Source organism: Petromyzon marinus, chromosome 34, assembly GCF_048934315.1.
Source record: "Petromyzon marinus isolate PM22_M1 ecotype Great Lakes invasive population chromosome 34, UKy_Petmar_22M1.pri1.0, whole genome shotgun sequence".
NCBI lineage: Eukaryota > Metazoa > Chordata > Hyperoartia > Petromyzontiformes > Petromyzontidae > Petromyzon > Petromyzon marinus.
Window position 1 is genome coordinate 12181721 of NC_133700.1, and position 17103 is coordinate 12198823.

Consider the following 17103-nt stretch of genomic DNA (forward strand, 5'->3'; position numbering starts at 1 on the left):
CAACCACCACTAACCATCGCTAACCACCGCTAACCATCGCCAACCTCTGCTAACCATCGCTGATTACCGCCAACCATCGCCAACCACCGCTAACCACTGCTAACCATCGCCAACCACCGCTAACCACCGCTAACCATCGCCAACCACCGCTAACCATCGCCAACCACCACTAACCATCGCTAACTACCGCTAACCATCGCCAACCTCTGCTAACCATCGCTAACCACCGCCAACCATCGCCAACCACCGCTAACCATCGCCAACCATCGCTAACCATCGCTAACCACCGCCAACCATCGCCAACCACCGCTAACCATCGCCCACCATCGCCAACCACCGCTAACTATCGCCAACCACCGCTAACCACTGCCAACCATCGCCAACCACCGCTCACTATCGCCAACCATCGCTAACCATCGCTAACCATCGCTAACCACTGCTAACCACCGCTAACCATCGCCAACCACCACTAACCATCGCCAGCCATCGCTAACCATCGCCAACCATCGCCAACCACCGCTAACCATCGCCAACCACCGCTAACCATCGCCAACCACCGCTAACCATCGCCAACCACCACTAACCACCGCTAACCACCGCTAACCATCGCCAACCACCGATCACCATCGCCAACCACCGCTAACCATCACCAACCACCGCTCACCATCGCCAACCACCACTAACCATCGCTAACCACCGCTAACCATCGCCAACCCCTGCTAACCATCGCTAACCACCGCCAACCATCGCCAACCACCGCTAACCACTGCTAACCATCGCCAACCATCGCTAACCACCGCTAACCATCGCCAACCACCGCTAACCATCGCCAACCACCACTAACCATCGCTAACCACCGCTAACCATCGCCAACCTCTGCTAACCATCGCTAACCACCGCCAACCATCGCCAACCACCGCTAACCATCGCCAACCATCGCTAACCATTGCTAACCACCGCCAACCATCGCCAACCACCGCTAACCATCGCCCACCATCGCCAACCACCGCTAACTATCGCCAACCACCGCTAACCACTGCCAACCATCGCCAACCACCGCTCACTATCACCAACCATCGCTAACCATCGCTAACCATCGCTAACCACTGCTAACCACCGCTAACCATCGCCAACCACCACTAACCATCGCCAGCCATCGCTAACCATCGCCAACCATCGCCAACCACCGCTAACCATCGCCAACCACCGCTAACCATCGCTAACCATCGCCAACCACCACTACCCATCGCCAACCACCACTAACCATCGCCAACCATCGCCAACCACTGCTAACCACTGCCAACCACCGCTAACCATCGCCAACCACCGCTAACCATGGCCAACCACCGCTAACCATCACCAACCACCGCTAACCATCGCCAACCACCGCTAACCATCGCCAACCACCGCCAACCACCGCTAACCATCGCTAACCACCGCTAACCACCGCAAACCATCGCCAACCACTGCTAACCACCGCCAACCATCGCCAACCACCGCTAACCACTGCCAACCATCGCCAACCATCGCCAACCACCGCTAACCACCGCCAACCATCGCCAACCACCGCCAACCACCGCTAACTACCGCCAACCATCGCCAACTATCGCCAACCATCGCTAACCACCGCTAACCATCGCCAACCATTGCCAACTATCACTAACCACCGCTAACCACCGCCAACCATCGCCAACCATCGCTAACCACCGCCAACCATCGCCAACCATCGCTAACCACCGCTAACCACCGCTAACCGCCGCACCGCTTGTCCACCGCAGCACTGATGTACGCCAGCATCTTCGGCAACGTGTCGGCCATCATCCAGCGGCTGTACACCGGCACGGCGCGCTACCACACACAGATGCTGCGCGTCAAGGAGTTCATCCGCTTCCACCAGATCCCCAACCCCCTGCGGCAACGCCTCGAGGAGTACTTCCAGCACGCGTGGTCCTACACCAACGGCATCGACATGAACATGGTGAGTGCAGGGGCGCCGTGGCGGTCCCATCGATCGATCTTTATTTTACGTGTCAATATCGCCCTCAATAAAGAAGGCATCGGTGCACGCTGTGGCAGAAAGGGAACGGGACAGGGGCATAGATCCATAATAGAGGTTTTTTTTGGGTTAGATTGTGTAAATATCAATGTGTTGTTAAACCCGCCACCACCTGACACAGCCAATTCGTAAGGTTTGTCACGTAAACAGAACAAAACAAACCTTACTAATTGGCTGTGTCGGGTGGTGGTGGGTTTAACAACACATTTATATTTATGCAATATAACACAAAAAACCTGTATTATGAATGATATTGGTCGCGAAAGTGTTAACATGTGTTAACAGGAGCATAAATGCTTCCAAGCTTTGGAACGCTTTACTTTTGCTCAAGACAACCAGAAGTCTGGTGGTGTCTGGGCAAGTCTACAGGTTGGTTACTGTGTGGGTGGGGAAGGATGGCGGATGGGTGACGACTCGTGGGTCGGTCTGTGAGGAGGTTGGGTAGATGGTCAGGTGAGGTGGTGACTTTGGTTGGTGGGCGAGTTGTGGATGGGTAAATGAGAAGGTTGGGTGGGTGCGTGGATGGGTGAGGGTGGGCTGGGTGGGAGAGGAGGTGGGATTGGTGAGTGAGTGGGTAAGGTGCCCTGATGGGCAACCACCATGCATAACACAGATGACTGTGGGGCTATGCTGCATTGAGGCAGCATAGGGCCGTGCTGCCAAGTCACTGCCGCACCGTGTTTATAATGCTCCCGCGTATTTTGCCACCCACCTCAAATAACCCTCACGACACCCACGCACGACTTAGAGAGGCCTTCATCTAGCAGCTGACTTACAAAAAGGCCGTGCGTGTTCATCGCCACACACGTACACACACACGGGCTCCGCAAGGCATCCATCTCCCCGTGGCTGCACCCCGCAGCGGGGATCGTCAGGCTCTGCGAGCAGCTGAAATCCCTCTGCTAGACGATGCACAGGGTCGATCGTAGTCGCCTACACGCTTGTGTGTATGTGCGGAGCAGCGGTGCAACGGTTAGCGCACTGCGCTACAAACCCAGCGACCCAAGGTCCATTAACACTCACGGCCAACAACAGTGACGATTATCTCAACTGTCCTGCGCCTAGGTCGACTCAGCCTAAAATGGCGTGGTGTGTAATGATCACCACAAGGAAGACAAAGGCGGCAGGGCGTGGTGCTGACCACCCACCCCCTCGTCTTTATAGGTACTCGCTAACAGCACTTGCCTCAAAGGATTCCTAAGACTGCACGGGAACCTTTATCTTTGTGTGCGTGCAGGTGCTCAAGGGTTTCCCGGACTGCTTGCAGGCCGACATCTGCCTGCATCTCAACCGGACGCTTCTGGAAAACTGCAGGGCCTTCAAGGTGCGTGGGGCGCCACGTCCACGTGGCAGCGCTGCGTCCAGTCCGCAGTGGACGCGAAAGATCCCGTGGCGTTATTCTCAAAGAGCGCTCCGTGTGGGCTGGCTTCACGGTCCAAACTCTTTGCCGAATATGAGCTGGGAGCCACGGAGCAGCATCGCTCCCAGTGCCGCGTCCACTTTGTCACTCGCAGGGACAGCTGTCACGGGGGGGGGGGGGGGGCGACGGGGGAGGGTCCCCTTGGTCCCCTTGTCTGAGGGTGCCTCGTGACGCACTGCATGGGAAGTGCAGCCTCGATATTGAGTGACGACCGCGGCGATGGGAGGGTTCGTGGGTGTGATTAAGTGGTTCTCGCGATTCGACATAGAAAGCGACATTTAACCCTTTCACGGCCGGTCCCATCGTCCCTCCTGTGACCGCTCTCGACGTTGCCCCTGAAGGTGGAGTCCCGTGGGCCACGCGCGCGTGCACGGCGCGATGGCTGCTGCCATCTGCTGGCGACAGCTGTCGCAGACGAATACGACCCAGGGTCGCTCCACAGTCATTCTGAAAACTATTACCAAAAGCACAATTCGACCAAGTTTACGTAATTGATGAATATAAAAGTGGCTGGCTTGCAGGCTGATGTACAGTTGAGCAACACAGGGCTGTGAGTATGTACGTGTGTGTGTGTGTGTATGCTGAATTTCTTTCGCACCGTACGTAGCCAGAGGTGCGAGGGATGGATAACAAACTAAACACAAAAAGCAGTTCTTAAAAAAATATTTTCAATCGAGTGACTTCCTCATATCAGAAGGAAGAACGTTACAGACGGGCGTAGAAGCGCATCTGAAAGCGCACGATGCAGTGACTTTCGCGAATAATATCATCCATGATAGAGGTATTTTGGGTTAGATCGCGTAAATATATAATTGTGTCGTTAAACCCGCCACCACCCGACACAGCCAACTAGTAAGGGTTGTCACGTAAACAGAACATGCCAATTCGTCACTAGTACTGTCGCCTGATGAAGCTACTTGTAATTACTGGCGAAACGTCGTACTCAGATTGTAAATGTTGTGGCTTGGCTCTCCAACACACCGGTGTGCTGTACTAGTGACGAATTGCCACGTTCTGTTTACGTGACAACCCTTACTAGTTGGCGGTGTCGGGTGGTGGCGGGTTCAACGACGCAATTACATATTTACGCGATCTAACCCAAAGAAAACTCTATTATGAGTGACTGTCTTTGTTCGATGGCGATTCAAAAGCCGCTGCTGTGAGGATGACCGCAGTTCGCGTGACCATTGGGTTAACTCCTCTTTCCTCCTCATTCACCACGTCCCCCCATGTCCCCCCACGCCCCCCCCCTCCTCCATGCCGCGTGCCCCCCCCCCCCCCCACAGGGCGCCAGCAAGGGCTGCCTGCGTGCCCTCGCGCTCAAGTTCAAGACGACGCACGCTCCCCCCGGCGACACGCTGGTGCACGCGGGGGACGTTCTGCGAGCGCTCTACTTCATCTCACGCGGCTCCATCGAGATCCTGCGCGAGGACATCGTCGTCGCTATCCTCGGTGCGTGCGCGTCGCGGCGCAGGGGGAACGTCCGCTCCTGGGAGATGCGGGGGGGGAGATGCGGGGGAGATGGGGGTGCCACGTGGCTAGGAGATGTTAACTACCTCGCCTGGTATGCAGGAGTTTGTGGGTTCGATCCCGACCCTGACGCCTGCTGCTATATATTTGGAGTTGGCGTGTTCTTTGTCTCTCCGTGGTCGCGTGGATTTTTCTCCGGTTCCTCCGTTATTTCCCTCCACATTTAGAATCAACATCACCACAGGTTTAGAGTATTTGGCTGCTATAAATGTCCACGTGATGATAAGCCACTTTGTTGAGCTATCATTTGTGCCAGGTTACTTCTGAAAAAGAGCTATATAGCTTAGTGGGCCTTTCCTGCTAAAATCAAATAGTTTTGTTTTAGTTTAGTTTGAGATGCAGAGGGGAGATGCGGGGAAATCCTTAATCAGCTGAGATATAATAATTATAGTTAATATCACGCTTGTTTACCCAGGAAATGCTCACTTTTTCATTGATAAGTTTATGAATTTCTGGTTGGTTTGTTGAGTTGATGAGTAGATGTCTGATGCATTGATTTATTCATGGCTTAATAAGTTGATGAGTCAATGCATTGCTGAATTGGTTACTGATGGTTTGATGGAATTGTGAGTTACTGAGATGAAGGCTGAATGGGTTCATGGTTTAATTGGCTGATGGTTATGTTGGCGGATAAATGTATGAATGGTTCATTGAACGATGGATTGATTGGTTAATGGCTTTACGTATTAATGGAATGAGTGAATGGTTGGTTGTTGACTTGCTGGCTTGCTACATTGATGGATTGATCGATTGGTGGGTTAACCGATGGATCGACGGCTTGTTGGACCAACGCGTTTGTGCGTCGATGGTCGCCTCTCTTCCAGGCAAGAACGACATCTTCGGCGAGCCGCTGGATGTGTGCAGCAAACCCGGCAAGTCCAATGCGGACGTGCGGGCGCTCACGTACTGCGACCTCCACAAGATCCTGCGTGAGGACCTGTGCGAGGTGCTGGAGATGTACCCCGAGTTCTCCGAGTGCTTCTGGCGCAACCTGGAGATCACCTTCAACCTGCGCGACGTACGGGCAGTTCGGGTCTCAGAGTTTGCATGTTTGTATGTGTGCATGTATGTATGTACGGAGCATGTATGCGATGTGTGTATGTTGAACTTCTTTCGTACCGTACGTATCCAACCGTGTCAAATGGAGGTGCGGGGGAAGGACAACAAACTAAACACAAAAAGCATTTCTAAAGAAATTAGTTTTCGATCTAGATTTAAAAGTGCACAACTCCAATGGGTTCATAATATCGGGAGGAATAAAATTCCAGACGGCCGCAGAAGCGCATCTGAAAGCGCGCGATGCGGTGATCACCGTCTTTGTTCGATGGCCAGCCAAAAGCCACTGCGAGGATGACCGGAGTTCCTGTGATGGTTTATGTTCCTTTACGAGATCAGAAGTTCAACATACATACGACCATAAAAAAACCACGTGCCGTTTGCTTCACAATGGACGTTAAAGACGCCATGTGCCAGGGGCACAGTCCAAATTACAAAAAAATACCCATAATTCAATCGTTTGGAATCTACACAGCGATCATCGTCCTCCTTCTGTGAAAACTTGGCAGGACCCTCCTGAAACAGATTCATGAGGCTCAGCTGTCAGACTTTCCTGCGTTTACAAGCATCGTACTCGTGATGTGATTAGACGCGGTGCGTCTGTGTCATGTATTGGCGTCGCATTCATCCCACGACCCTCTCCCCCCCGGCCAAAGGTGGACATGATCCCCGACTCTTCCAGCGAGGACTCGGGCGGCAGCGGGGAGGGGGCGGCGTCACGGCGAAGGAGGCGGCGGTCGTCGCTGTGGAACAGAGTCGGCCTCGGTACGGCCGGCCGCATGGGGCCACATGTGGGGCCGCGTGGGGCCGCGTGGGGTCGTGTGGAATCGCGTGGGTTCGCGTGGGGTCGTGTGGGTTCGTGTGGGGTCATGTGGGTTCGTGTGGGGTTGCCTTGGCACACACCCAGGGCTCCCAATCGTGCCACGCGGTTTCTAGTGTCTTTAAAGGCACTCGTTCCGCCAAAGAAAATGTATCATCAGATTGTCAAAATGTGACACTGATTGTATCTTAAGTCAAATATCCATCAAGAAGTATTGACAATTTTTTTTTTACTTTTTTACAATTTGACATCATTTAAGAAAAGTCTTGGACTGAACATATCTGGGAGGCTATCAGTGAGACTGCCACCCCCTGCCTGAGTGTGGCTCTGAGGCATCGCCTCAGAAACAGCAGAGGGACCAGGGTGAGTCCAAGACACGTACCTGTGCTCGAAAGCCGCCACCTTGAGACAAGGTTCCCGTCATTGCATGGGTCGGTGGGGCCCATTTACATTCCAAGCGTGGTGGATCTTCGCCGAGTTTGGGTTTTCCCCGGTTTCCTCTCGGATGAGGCCAACAACTCATTAACCAATGCAACACTCTCCTGAAAAAGAGTCGAGGCTCGTTGAGGCCTTCCTGCACGAATAAATGGCCGTCGACAACTGCCTCTTGGCCCACTGCGGTTTATCTCCGAGCACCCTCGCCCTGAACCACTCATCACGCCGCCACCGTTGGTTTTAATCGTGGATCCGCGCCCGTCCCGTGTTCGCAGGGAAACAAAAGAAGCGGATCGAGGATGATGATAGTGACGTGACATCGCGAACGGACGGCCAGACGCGGAACTGTAACCACCGGCCCAAAGCGCAGCAGGCCCGGGGGAAGCGCACGGAGGTCGGGGACGTGAGCTTCTCCTCGCCCGGGTAACGGCAGCAGTTTCTCGCGGCACCATCTTCCGACGATGAGAGGCATTGACCTGGTTCATGGCCAGGGTGCCTTCCTGAAAACCAGAATGTAAACCGAAGCAAAGAGGTGGGACGGTGGATCGTAACGTGGTACACACCCTGTGGTACACACCCTGCTACCACTAACAGTAGCTACTACTACTAGTAGCTACTATTACTCGATAGTAGAGGTTTTTTCGGTGAGATCGCGTGAACATAAATATGTCGTTAAACCCGCCACCACCCGACACAGCCAATTAGTAAAGTTTTTCACGTAAACAAAACATGCCAATTCGTGACTAGTACAGCAAACACCCGGTGTGTTGGAGAGTAACCCACAACATTTACAATTACAACTAACATCATCAGGTGTGGATAAATCCTCCTGTTTCGTTCTTAAGTAGAGGGATAAACGTGATGTCGTCACTTGTGAGCCAATCAGGTGCGGAGGCTAGAGAGAAGGGGGGGGGTGGTTAATGTATCCATGTAAATTGCAATGGGTATCCATTACCGGTTGGGTCATTCATAGGGTAATCAACATACACTGTGCATGTACATCCTGCCGTTTTTGTGTGCACGGAAATTGTAGTACTTGTTGTTGTCCTCTCTCAGTTAATCACCATCGACGTATGGTGACCTGGTGCATAGGGATGCAGTTAAACAATGTACAGTATTACTTGATTCACTTCCAAGCAGCACTAAGCCTGTAGCTATCCAAACGGTTAAAATTATTTTTTAATTTCTCTCAACTTCGATATATTCTCTAATTAGTCTTGGCCAGTAGTAACTCGTTTTGTACAGAACTTCAACATTATCAAAATCAATTGCGTGTCCTTGTTGGCACGTGTGTTCTGCCAATGCCGACAGTCGTGTTTGAGAGTATTTCGTATTCCATTGGTGTTCTTTTAGTCGCTTGCTGATCATTCATCCTGTCTGACCAACATAGCATTGTACATTTTGTGGGTTTACTCTCCAACACACCGGATGTGTGCTGTACTAGTCACAAATTGGCACGTTTTGGTTCCGTGACAAACCTTAATAATTGGCTGTGTCGGATGGTGGCGGGTTTAATGACACATTTATATTTACACGATCTAACCTAAAGAAACCTCTATTATGGATAATATTGGTGGAGATAGTCCACGTGTTAAACTCCTACTCGAGATGGGATGGTGGATGGTAATGTGGTTCAGTACCCAGACCGAGGATGATCAGTAACCTGTTGCGCATCAACACTGCACAACCATCGGTGTGAAAGGAAAGTGATCATTATTGATATGTTAAGATATATTAGCTTGTCTGTTATACTATGTGTATTTTTATTAGTTGTTTATCACGTAAAAAATAGTTTACACTTGTATAAAAATAGTCACCATAAGTACGGTATGTTGGGAAATAAACATTAATGGAGTAGACATGAGAAACACTTTAGCCAGTCAGAGACGCTAACACTTGGGCATCATATGGCGGCTGAATGTTCACCGTGCAACGTAAACAATGTTGGGTCTTAATGGCTAAGTTGGTAACTCTCGAGTACGTGATGGCGAGGTACACGGTGCCTACGCCAGGACTGGGTATCGGTAGGTTGAGTGCATTGCAGCGAAAGTGCGTAAAGTGGTGTGATGCCGCACTTAACTGGGTAGGAATCACATCGGAGCAACAACACCCCCCTCCTGCCAATAGCCTTGCGCTGCAGGATGTTTCTGCATTGCAGGTAGACTGTAATTGAGTGGCACGTGACTAATAGCCATAGCGAGAGGTACACTGGATGTGGTCTGCTGGGTGTGGAAATGAAGCCCCGGGCAAAGCGGTCCACCGCCCGTCACCTACTCGCTCAAGCGTCCCATGCAGGACCCTCTGGGGAAATAAGTCTTGGGCCACGGCGAGGCTTCCCACGGCTGCGGTCAGATCCCTTGACCCACAATGGGAAGGTTGCAAGTTGAAAGCCTCCTCATCGGTTAACTCCTTCCATTACATTCCTGCGTGTGATCAAACCAACGACGCCTTGCGGCAATTCGGCAGCACGGATATCTCGTTGAGAGACTGCCATCCTCCATGGGAATGTGGAATTTCAACGACTGGATCAGTGCCGCAGAGTCCCTTTGCTCATGTGAATAGAGAGACATTGTGATTTGTTTACTCTTGGTGTTTAATCGTTATTTTGAACTATTTCATTTAGGTTTGTGGGGGTCATTGTGGGCATCAAAAGCAAACGTGCACTGGAGATTGGGTGTGCTTCCTAGAGCCGCTGTATATAGCGAGCGTGACGACGGTTGTGCTGCATCACGAGCTCAGTGTGACGAGCCCGCGGTGGCTGCGGCTATGTATCGGGGCTGCGCGCTGCCAGGTCAAGCAGCCGGGCGCAGAGGGTGGCCCGGGCGTCCACGCAGCTCCTGGAGCTGTCGCCGTCGCCCAAGACGGGCACCATCAATGGCAACGCAGACGGCTTCTCGACGCCCGCCAGCAAGGACCCCTTCTCCAGCGGGGCCATCTCGGGCAGCCGCTGCAACCTCCTTGCCGGTGCGCCATCGGTGTCAGCAAGTGTGTAACATTACACAGTCGGAAATTGTATCATCGATGAATGATAATTGGCAGCCCTCCGTCAATCCACTGCTTGGCGAAGGCCGCCCCACGACGCGGGGGTAGTTTGGCCATACTTCACCGCGCTGGTCAGCGTGGGTTTGGTGACCATGCCGCTGGAAGTCAATAGTGATTGTCCTCTGGACAACAAACCCCATTGATTCCTGGGCTACAACTGGACAAGCCAGTCGGTGCAGAGAGCCTCTCAGATGGATTCTAGCTCGCTCCGCTTAACCTGTTGCCTTTGTCGCACGCAGATGTCCCAGAGGTTTACAACTTCTGGGCGGCTGGCGGAGCGGATCTTGGGGAGAAGCGGACTGGGCTGTTGGAAACGGAGACTGGAGCAGATTTACGGATCGGACTTCTGCCTATCGAGGACCGAATCGAGCTCCTGCAGACACACATCAACAGGTGCGGTACATTAATTATCAACCTGCATGGGTTGGATTTAGCTCAGAAATAAATAGCAGAGTTGTGTGCGGGAAATTTATTGTAACGGAAGCTGGCTGTGGTCATTGGCTCACCCTTAAGTGGGGCTGGTATATGTATCACCTTGTACATATGTGTGTTAGCATGCACGATATGGGTACGTGTGTATGTGTTTATATATAACTCTGTGTATACATGTATAGAATGTATGTGTGCATGTATGTATGTGTGGATGGGTAAGTTTAGGTGTGCGTGTAAATACACGTGTATATTGCCTGTGTGCATGTTCGCACGTGTAGCGGTGCGTGCATTGTTGCGTGTCCGCACCTGTGTTTGTACGAGCATGTGGCCAAACCACCTGGAATGCGCCACCCCATCGCACCAGGCCTAGGAACCTAAAGCATGTTTCAGCCTGGACACTGGAGGGATGGGTGCCCACCAATTGGAGGGATGGGTGCCCACCGATTCGAGGGATGGGTGCCCACCGATTGTGCATAGGCTACCGCGTGGCTGCGAGATGGGCAGTCGAGGGCAGTGTAGCAAACTCCACAGTTGTTCTCCACTTCTGTGCTTCCACGTCCGTGCTCTGTGACTTCACCAAACCCACACTGACCAGGGTGGTTAAGTGTGGGCATTGGATTGACAACAAGAGCCGTGCATGTGCACGACTTGGTTCCGCGTGCCTCGTCGTCCCTGCAGGCTGGAGTCCCGCATCGCCACCGACTTCGGCTCCATCATCCAGCTGCTGCAGCGGCGCGTGGCTCCGGTGCCCCCCGCCTACAGCCCCACGTCGCCGGAGCCCGCACCGCGATCCCCCGACACGCCCGCCTCCTCCCCTCCGCCTCCCCCTCCGCCGCCCCCCGCTAGGGCCCCGCCGCACCCCCTGGATCTCCCGGCGGACGGCGCCTGGAGCCCGGGCTCCGTCGCCGCGACCTCCCCGCCCTGGCCGCTCACGCCGAGCGCGTTCACCCCCCGGGCGCTCGCCGGTCCCGTGCGGGTCGCGGGGGTCGCGGGGCGTCAAGAGGCGTCGCCGGCGCGCTCCGCGCGCCGCTCTTCCGTGTCGTTCCGGCACACGGACGGCGCTAGCTCGGACCGCTCCAATCCGTCACGCTGGCAATCCGTCCCTAGTCTTCCAGGCACGAGCGAAAGCGCCGACTCGTCGTGACTCCGCCGCCAGCGGTCGACTTCGGAAGCCGGTCAACTCGGGGGTGGGGGGGGGGGGGGCTTCTGGACCGCCGCTGCGAAACAACGTCAGCAAATGAAGCGAAGCAAGAGACACGTTTTTAAATGTCGCGTTTGAAACGCCACAACAACAGAAACGTCGCCCACGTCTAAATGTGTACATAGCGCAACTACAATGTGAATGCCTGCACAAGGGACAGGGGGGAGTTTTTGTTGACACGAATGCCTGTTCACTTGAATCAAGGTCATGGATGCAAGAAAACGAGCGGAAGGGATTGCTTAAAATAAATGTTTCTTCCCCCGTGATTGTCGTTTTGTAGCCGGTCAAAATGGCCATATCATTCAAGTATATGACGTAAACATTTCTGGGTTGCTCACAAAAGTATGGGGCCGTGTTAGAGCACTGAGCCGCTGGATTCGAGTCCAGGGCTGCCACCCAATATTGACTCCACGTTACTATCGTGAAGCTGCTTTTGACAACTGCTGATTGGACTTAACCCACTTTAGTGTTGTTAGTCGTTAACTTTTTTCGTGCAAGTTGCATAGAGGTGGAGTGTGCCACCAGGACGCACCAAAGATTTTGAAAAGCACACACAGAGCCACATAGATGTACAGCACGGCAGGACGAACGCGGTGCGTGTGAGCAGCGTCTCCCATGCCACGGTCAAATGGAGGCTTCCGCTCCGTGATTCATGACGGTGTGCCACGTGACCACGATCGAACTCCGTCAACGCAGTGTAATTTCCTCTCCGTGTCGGTCCCACTTTGGTTTGTCTCCCCATGTGGCACGGGTGCCGAGTGAAATGGGGAGCGGGCTGCCTTCCACAGACGGCGGGCAGCACAAACCGGCATGCTTGGGGGCACGCGATGATCACAGCCTGGGATGTGCAGGGGACATCTCTGCTGGGCAGTGGGCGTAGCATGAGTCGCATGGGCTCTGGTGCCAGGAATTAATATAAATCATTAAACCATTAGTACTTTGGGATTGTTGCACCATTCTCGTAGCTCAAGGATCACAAACTCTGCAGTCGTATGCTACCTTGCGGGGGGCAATTTTTTTCCACTCTTTGTGATTTCTGGGTAAATTTTACATTTGGCAAAATTGGACCATGATGCCGACACACGTGACCTGCTCTTTTAATGAATAACGTCACGTTATCTTTAATGTCTACTGTGAAGCAAACGGCATGCAGTATACACCGGCAGTATTAACCAGGGCGTCTGCGGGGCTCAAGTGGCAAATGCGCTACTGCTCTGCCGTGTCGCCGCCCTGTGAAGTGAAACCGGTAAATTTACGCCCCCCCCCCTCCTCCTCCTTCTTTCGTAGTCTGGTACCAGAACCCCTGTGACCCGTCCTGTGCAGTTGCATTTCCTCCGCACTCGAGAACTACGCCCCCGCCGCTGGCAGAGGGAACACCACGGCTGGGAGCTGCCCATCAGACAGCAGCAAACGTGAACCCATCCTAAACCACAGATGGGTGAAACGGAATCGGACAGCAAAAATGTCCAGAACCCTGAAGCCTTACCCACATCAGTATCAAGACTGCAAAACCCGCTGCAGTCAGAGAGACTATTTGCAATATTTGCAAATATTAAATGTCCCAGTTGGTCAATTTGCAAATATTATAAATTATTTTTAAAAAATAACTTCCGTGTCTCATTCACATTTTCATAATTTCTAATTATTTTTGTTTTAGCAGATGCAGATTGTTTCTTAAGCCTTTCACGGCCAGGCCTGTCGATTCTGGGGGAGCTACCGAGGCCCTCCCGTGGCAGGTCCAGATATTGCACGTCACCGAATGTAGGTTTGTGTTTGCTGGTCACACACACAGGTGACGCGTCTGCCGCTGCCAACTCAGTGGCAGAATCTGTTTAAGGATAAATATTGCACACGGATCAGGGTAATGCCCCTATTATGAACAATTTTTTTTTAAATACCAAAAATCAAACTGACCAGGTTTGCACATTTAAAATGTGTCTGGCTGCAGGGTGATACGTGGGCTGTGGAAGAGATAAGAGAGGCGTTGTTAAATTATGTAAAACTCGGTTAGCTGTAAAAGTTGTATTTTATACATTATATATACGATGGCACTTACCAAGATAACAGGTGTGGTTTGTGGGATTAGCAACGTCGTAATTCCACACGTGTCTGTGTCTGCCCAGAGTCAAAGCAAGGCACAATGCGACGTTGCACCTTGCGTGTCAATGCACTGTTCTGGCACGGTCAAACAAGTCCCTCGCGATTTCACAGCAATGTAGCCTGGAGACTACTTCAGTATCTGGGTGTCGTGAGCAAGTTGCATCTTCAGTGTTCTTGAAAATCTGGCTTATAATTTTTGTAAGGAAGTCTTGGTAGAAGATTGCATGTATATATATTTTTTAAACGTTATTCTGGCTTTGAATGTAACCACGCCGATGTTTATACGCTTACGTTTTTGGTCGACGACTAATGAAGATTATCAACTTTGTAACATATCAGGCAGGATGTGGAAAACAGCCGGGACTGTATTTTGTACAGTTCCTATCGACACACAACTTTCCCTCCCGCGGGCTAAATTAAAAAAAAAGAAATCGGACAACGATGTTCGCAGCACAACCTTATTCACCCAAGTGTTGTCTTCTTTCCCTACTTTGCACACTCTCAGTAGGACCACACTGCAAAGTCTACATTCCAATGCATCCCTACCATGTGCTTTGGAGTTGAAATCCATTGAGGCTGCTTTCCTGCGTACAGATCCAACCGATGATCACTTCCTGTAGATCCGGACCGCGGCTCGGATGAGCAGCTTTTGGTGAATGACAGTGGGAAACGCTTTTGCCTTTCATGTTTATTCGCTCGTGTGATCGCAAAGCTTGCTACCGTGGAATGCGCAATAATCAAACCATCGTACAACGTATATCGATGCGTTTTTGCACAGGACAACTAAAGTAATCAGATTTCATCGTTAAACAAAAAATGACCCAAAAAAAACCCATGGATATTTTCCATTTTATATTGAATGTGATATTGTTTCAGGTGAGCGCGTGTGTGTGTGACCACAACCACCTGTTAGAGGATTTAAAGGTCTACGCAGATGGCAAAGTGACTATCTTTTCTGAATAATTTCATAAATTCGTGGACACTTTAACGGCTGTTTTAACAGCAGACGTTTAGACTAAGAATGCTTTGTCGATGTTTGGTGTTATTGTCCATTAATGTTGGCTTAGTCGAGTCTAGGCAATGACATAATTGAATTATAAACAACGAAATTTTTCAATTTCAATAATTGTCCAACATGGCTCATGATATATACATTTAAAATATTTTTATTTTTGGGGGCAGGAAACCTTCAGAACCCACGATATTTGCTTTATGGGTAAAATTGTAATACGCCGGTTTCAAATGACGCGTTAGTGTGACACCGTCGTTGATTTGTATGAATAGTTTTGGGCTGTATTTAAACGGTGAACGCTGACAGCGTTGCTGTTACGTTAGACCTTTAAAGCTGTATCACTTGCCAAAAGAATGCATTTTTTTACTGCTCTTGAAAAAAAACGTGATGTACATACAAATTTTAACCTAATACTCTACAACCGTGTGTAATATTAACATGTAATTTATTTCCTGTGGACACTTTTTTAATGTTTGAGTGAAAACTAATAATAATGCAGATGGGATTTTGCAAGTATCATGTACTTGTTTGTATTTTTACTGGGGTCTGGAGAGGGGGCGGTGAGGGGGGAGTTGGGAATTGCAGTCGTTTCACCCATGAACAATTTTCGCCGCAGCAAGGCGACAGAGTTTGCGTCCCAGCGACCACCGTACCCCCCGGTTTACCGATGCTCGTCGCTTGCCAGTCTCCATCGCTTGTCCAGGGCACGTGCCGGGTGAGCTGTCTCAATCGTTTCGGTGGCTGGTAAGTTTAGAAAGAGAATTGACAAAAAGGAATACACGACAAGAGTAGTCATTTGTCTTTGATCGAGCCGCCCTCCCTGTATACCAGCCGGGGCATCTCAGAGCGCTTTACATTGCATCTCATCGCAACACGTTTGAACGGGCACTCCCCTCGTGGCAGCTGCCAGGTGACTCGGCACCTGGCAGCTGCAAATGAGCATTAGTCTGCCAGTAGGGGCGGGGGGGGGATCATGATTGCTCTGTACGATCCCAATTGAGTAATTTGCGGTGTAACTTTTCAAATGTGGCAGCTTTATGAAAGCGATGGGAATGAATCGTGTGCAGCGGGGAACGGAGACAGTCGAGGCCAGCACCCATGCCGCGCCTGGCGATGTCGTGGCGCGTGCGGTCGCCACGCGCCTCGGCGTGCAGCACAGCGGTGTTCTGGACGCGCTCACCGCAGCACACCACGGTGGCAAGGGCAGGAAACACGTCACCAACTTGCTCGTGGCCGTCGCTGGTGCGCGTCCCATCTAGAGCGTGTACATCTACAGCACTTTTGTCAGTCCACTGCTGGATGAGGGCCTCCCCATGCCGTCCGGGTCGTGGGGGTTATTTGACCGCTATTTGCCACGTGGTTCGGTTTAGGCTGGTGAGTGCGAGGATCGTAGTTCTGTGGGCTTAGTAAGTAAAGTCATATTCTTGGTTCTTTCGGTTAAGTCACGTAGAAGGGAAACAATAAAATAATAAGAAAACTATTAAACAATAAGATTATCTACGTGACTTTACCGAAAGAACCAAGAATATGAATCCCTGCAGTCACGAAAGCTTTAAATCTAAAGTAAAGTCATGTTATTTTGCTGCACGGCCCACGTCTGCCTTTGTGACAACCTAGAACATGTGGTGGTCGCCCACCCAAGTGCTATCCAAGCTCAAATCCGCTTAGCTTCTAAGAGCTGACGAGGCCCCAGCGCATTCAATGTGGTTTACTCATTGGGAAAATTACAACCTCAAACGAACACATTTGTAAGAAAACGAATCTGCAGTACAAAAGATATGTAACGGCACTTCACGTATATATCTAACATCTTGCAGTGCTAATTATATTGTAAGCAATATCGAGTATTTTTATATCATACGTTGGGAACGCGGTGTACACACGTGATGATGTTTTTGACCGTTTTGTAGTGACGTGCCGGGGTGTAACGATTGTATCTCGCTGCGTGGCCTCACGGGCGCTCGTGTGCGCGCGAGAGCTGTAGACGTCGATGCCTGCA

General features: G+C 51.4%; 1 protein-coding gene across 3 annotated transcripts in view; it reads left to right on the top strand.

The window, feature by feature from the left end:
- LOC116948728 (voltage-gated inwardly rectifying potassium channel KCNH2-like) overlaps positions 1–15620 on the top strand; it is a 166607-nt gene extending 150987 nt beyond the window's left edge. For 2 of the 3 annotated variants that reach the window (XM_032965750.2, XM_032965751.2), the window contains 9 exons: positions 1779–1978; positions 3294–3380; positions 4763–4928; positions 5831–6024; positions 6719–6827; positions 7593–7740; positions 10109–10281; positions 10599–10752; positions 11470–15620. In XM_032965750.2, coding sequence (XP_032821641.1) covers positions 1779–1978; positions 3294–3380; positions 4763–4928; positions 5831–6024; positions 6719–6827; positions 7593–7740; positions 10109–10281; positions 10599–10752; positions 11470–11935 — 1697 coding nt within the window. In that variant the 3' untranslated portion in view covers positions 11936–15620. The remainder of the gene's footprint in view (positions 1–1778; positions 1979–3293; positions 3381–4762; positions 4929–5830; positions 6025–6718; positions 6828–7592; positions 7741–10108; positions 10282–10598; positions 10753–11469) is intronic. The other variant, XM_076071722.1, reaches the window with a different exon arrangement.
- The last annotated feature ends 1483 nt before the right edge of the window (positions 15621–17103 follow it).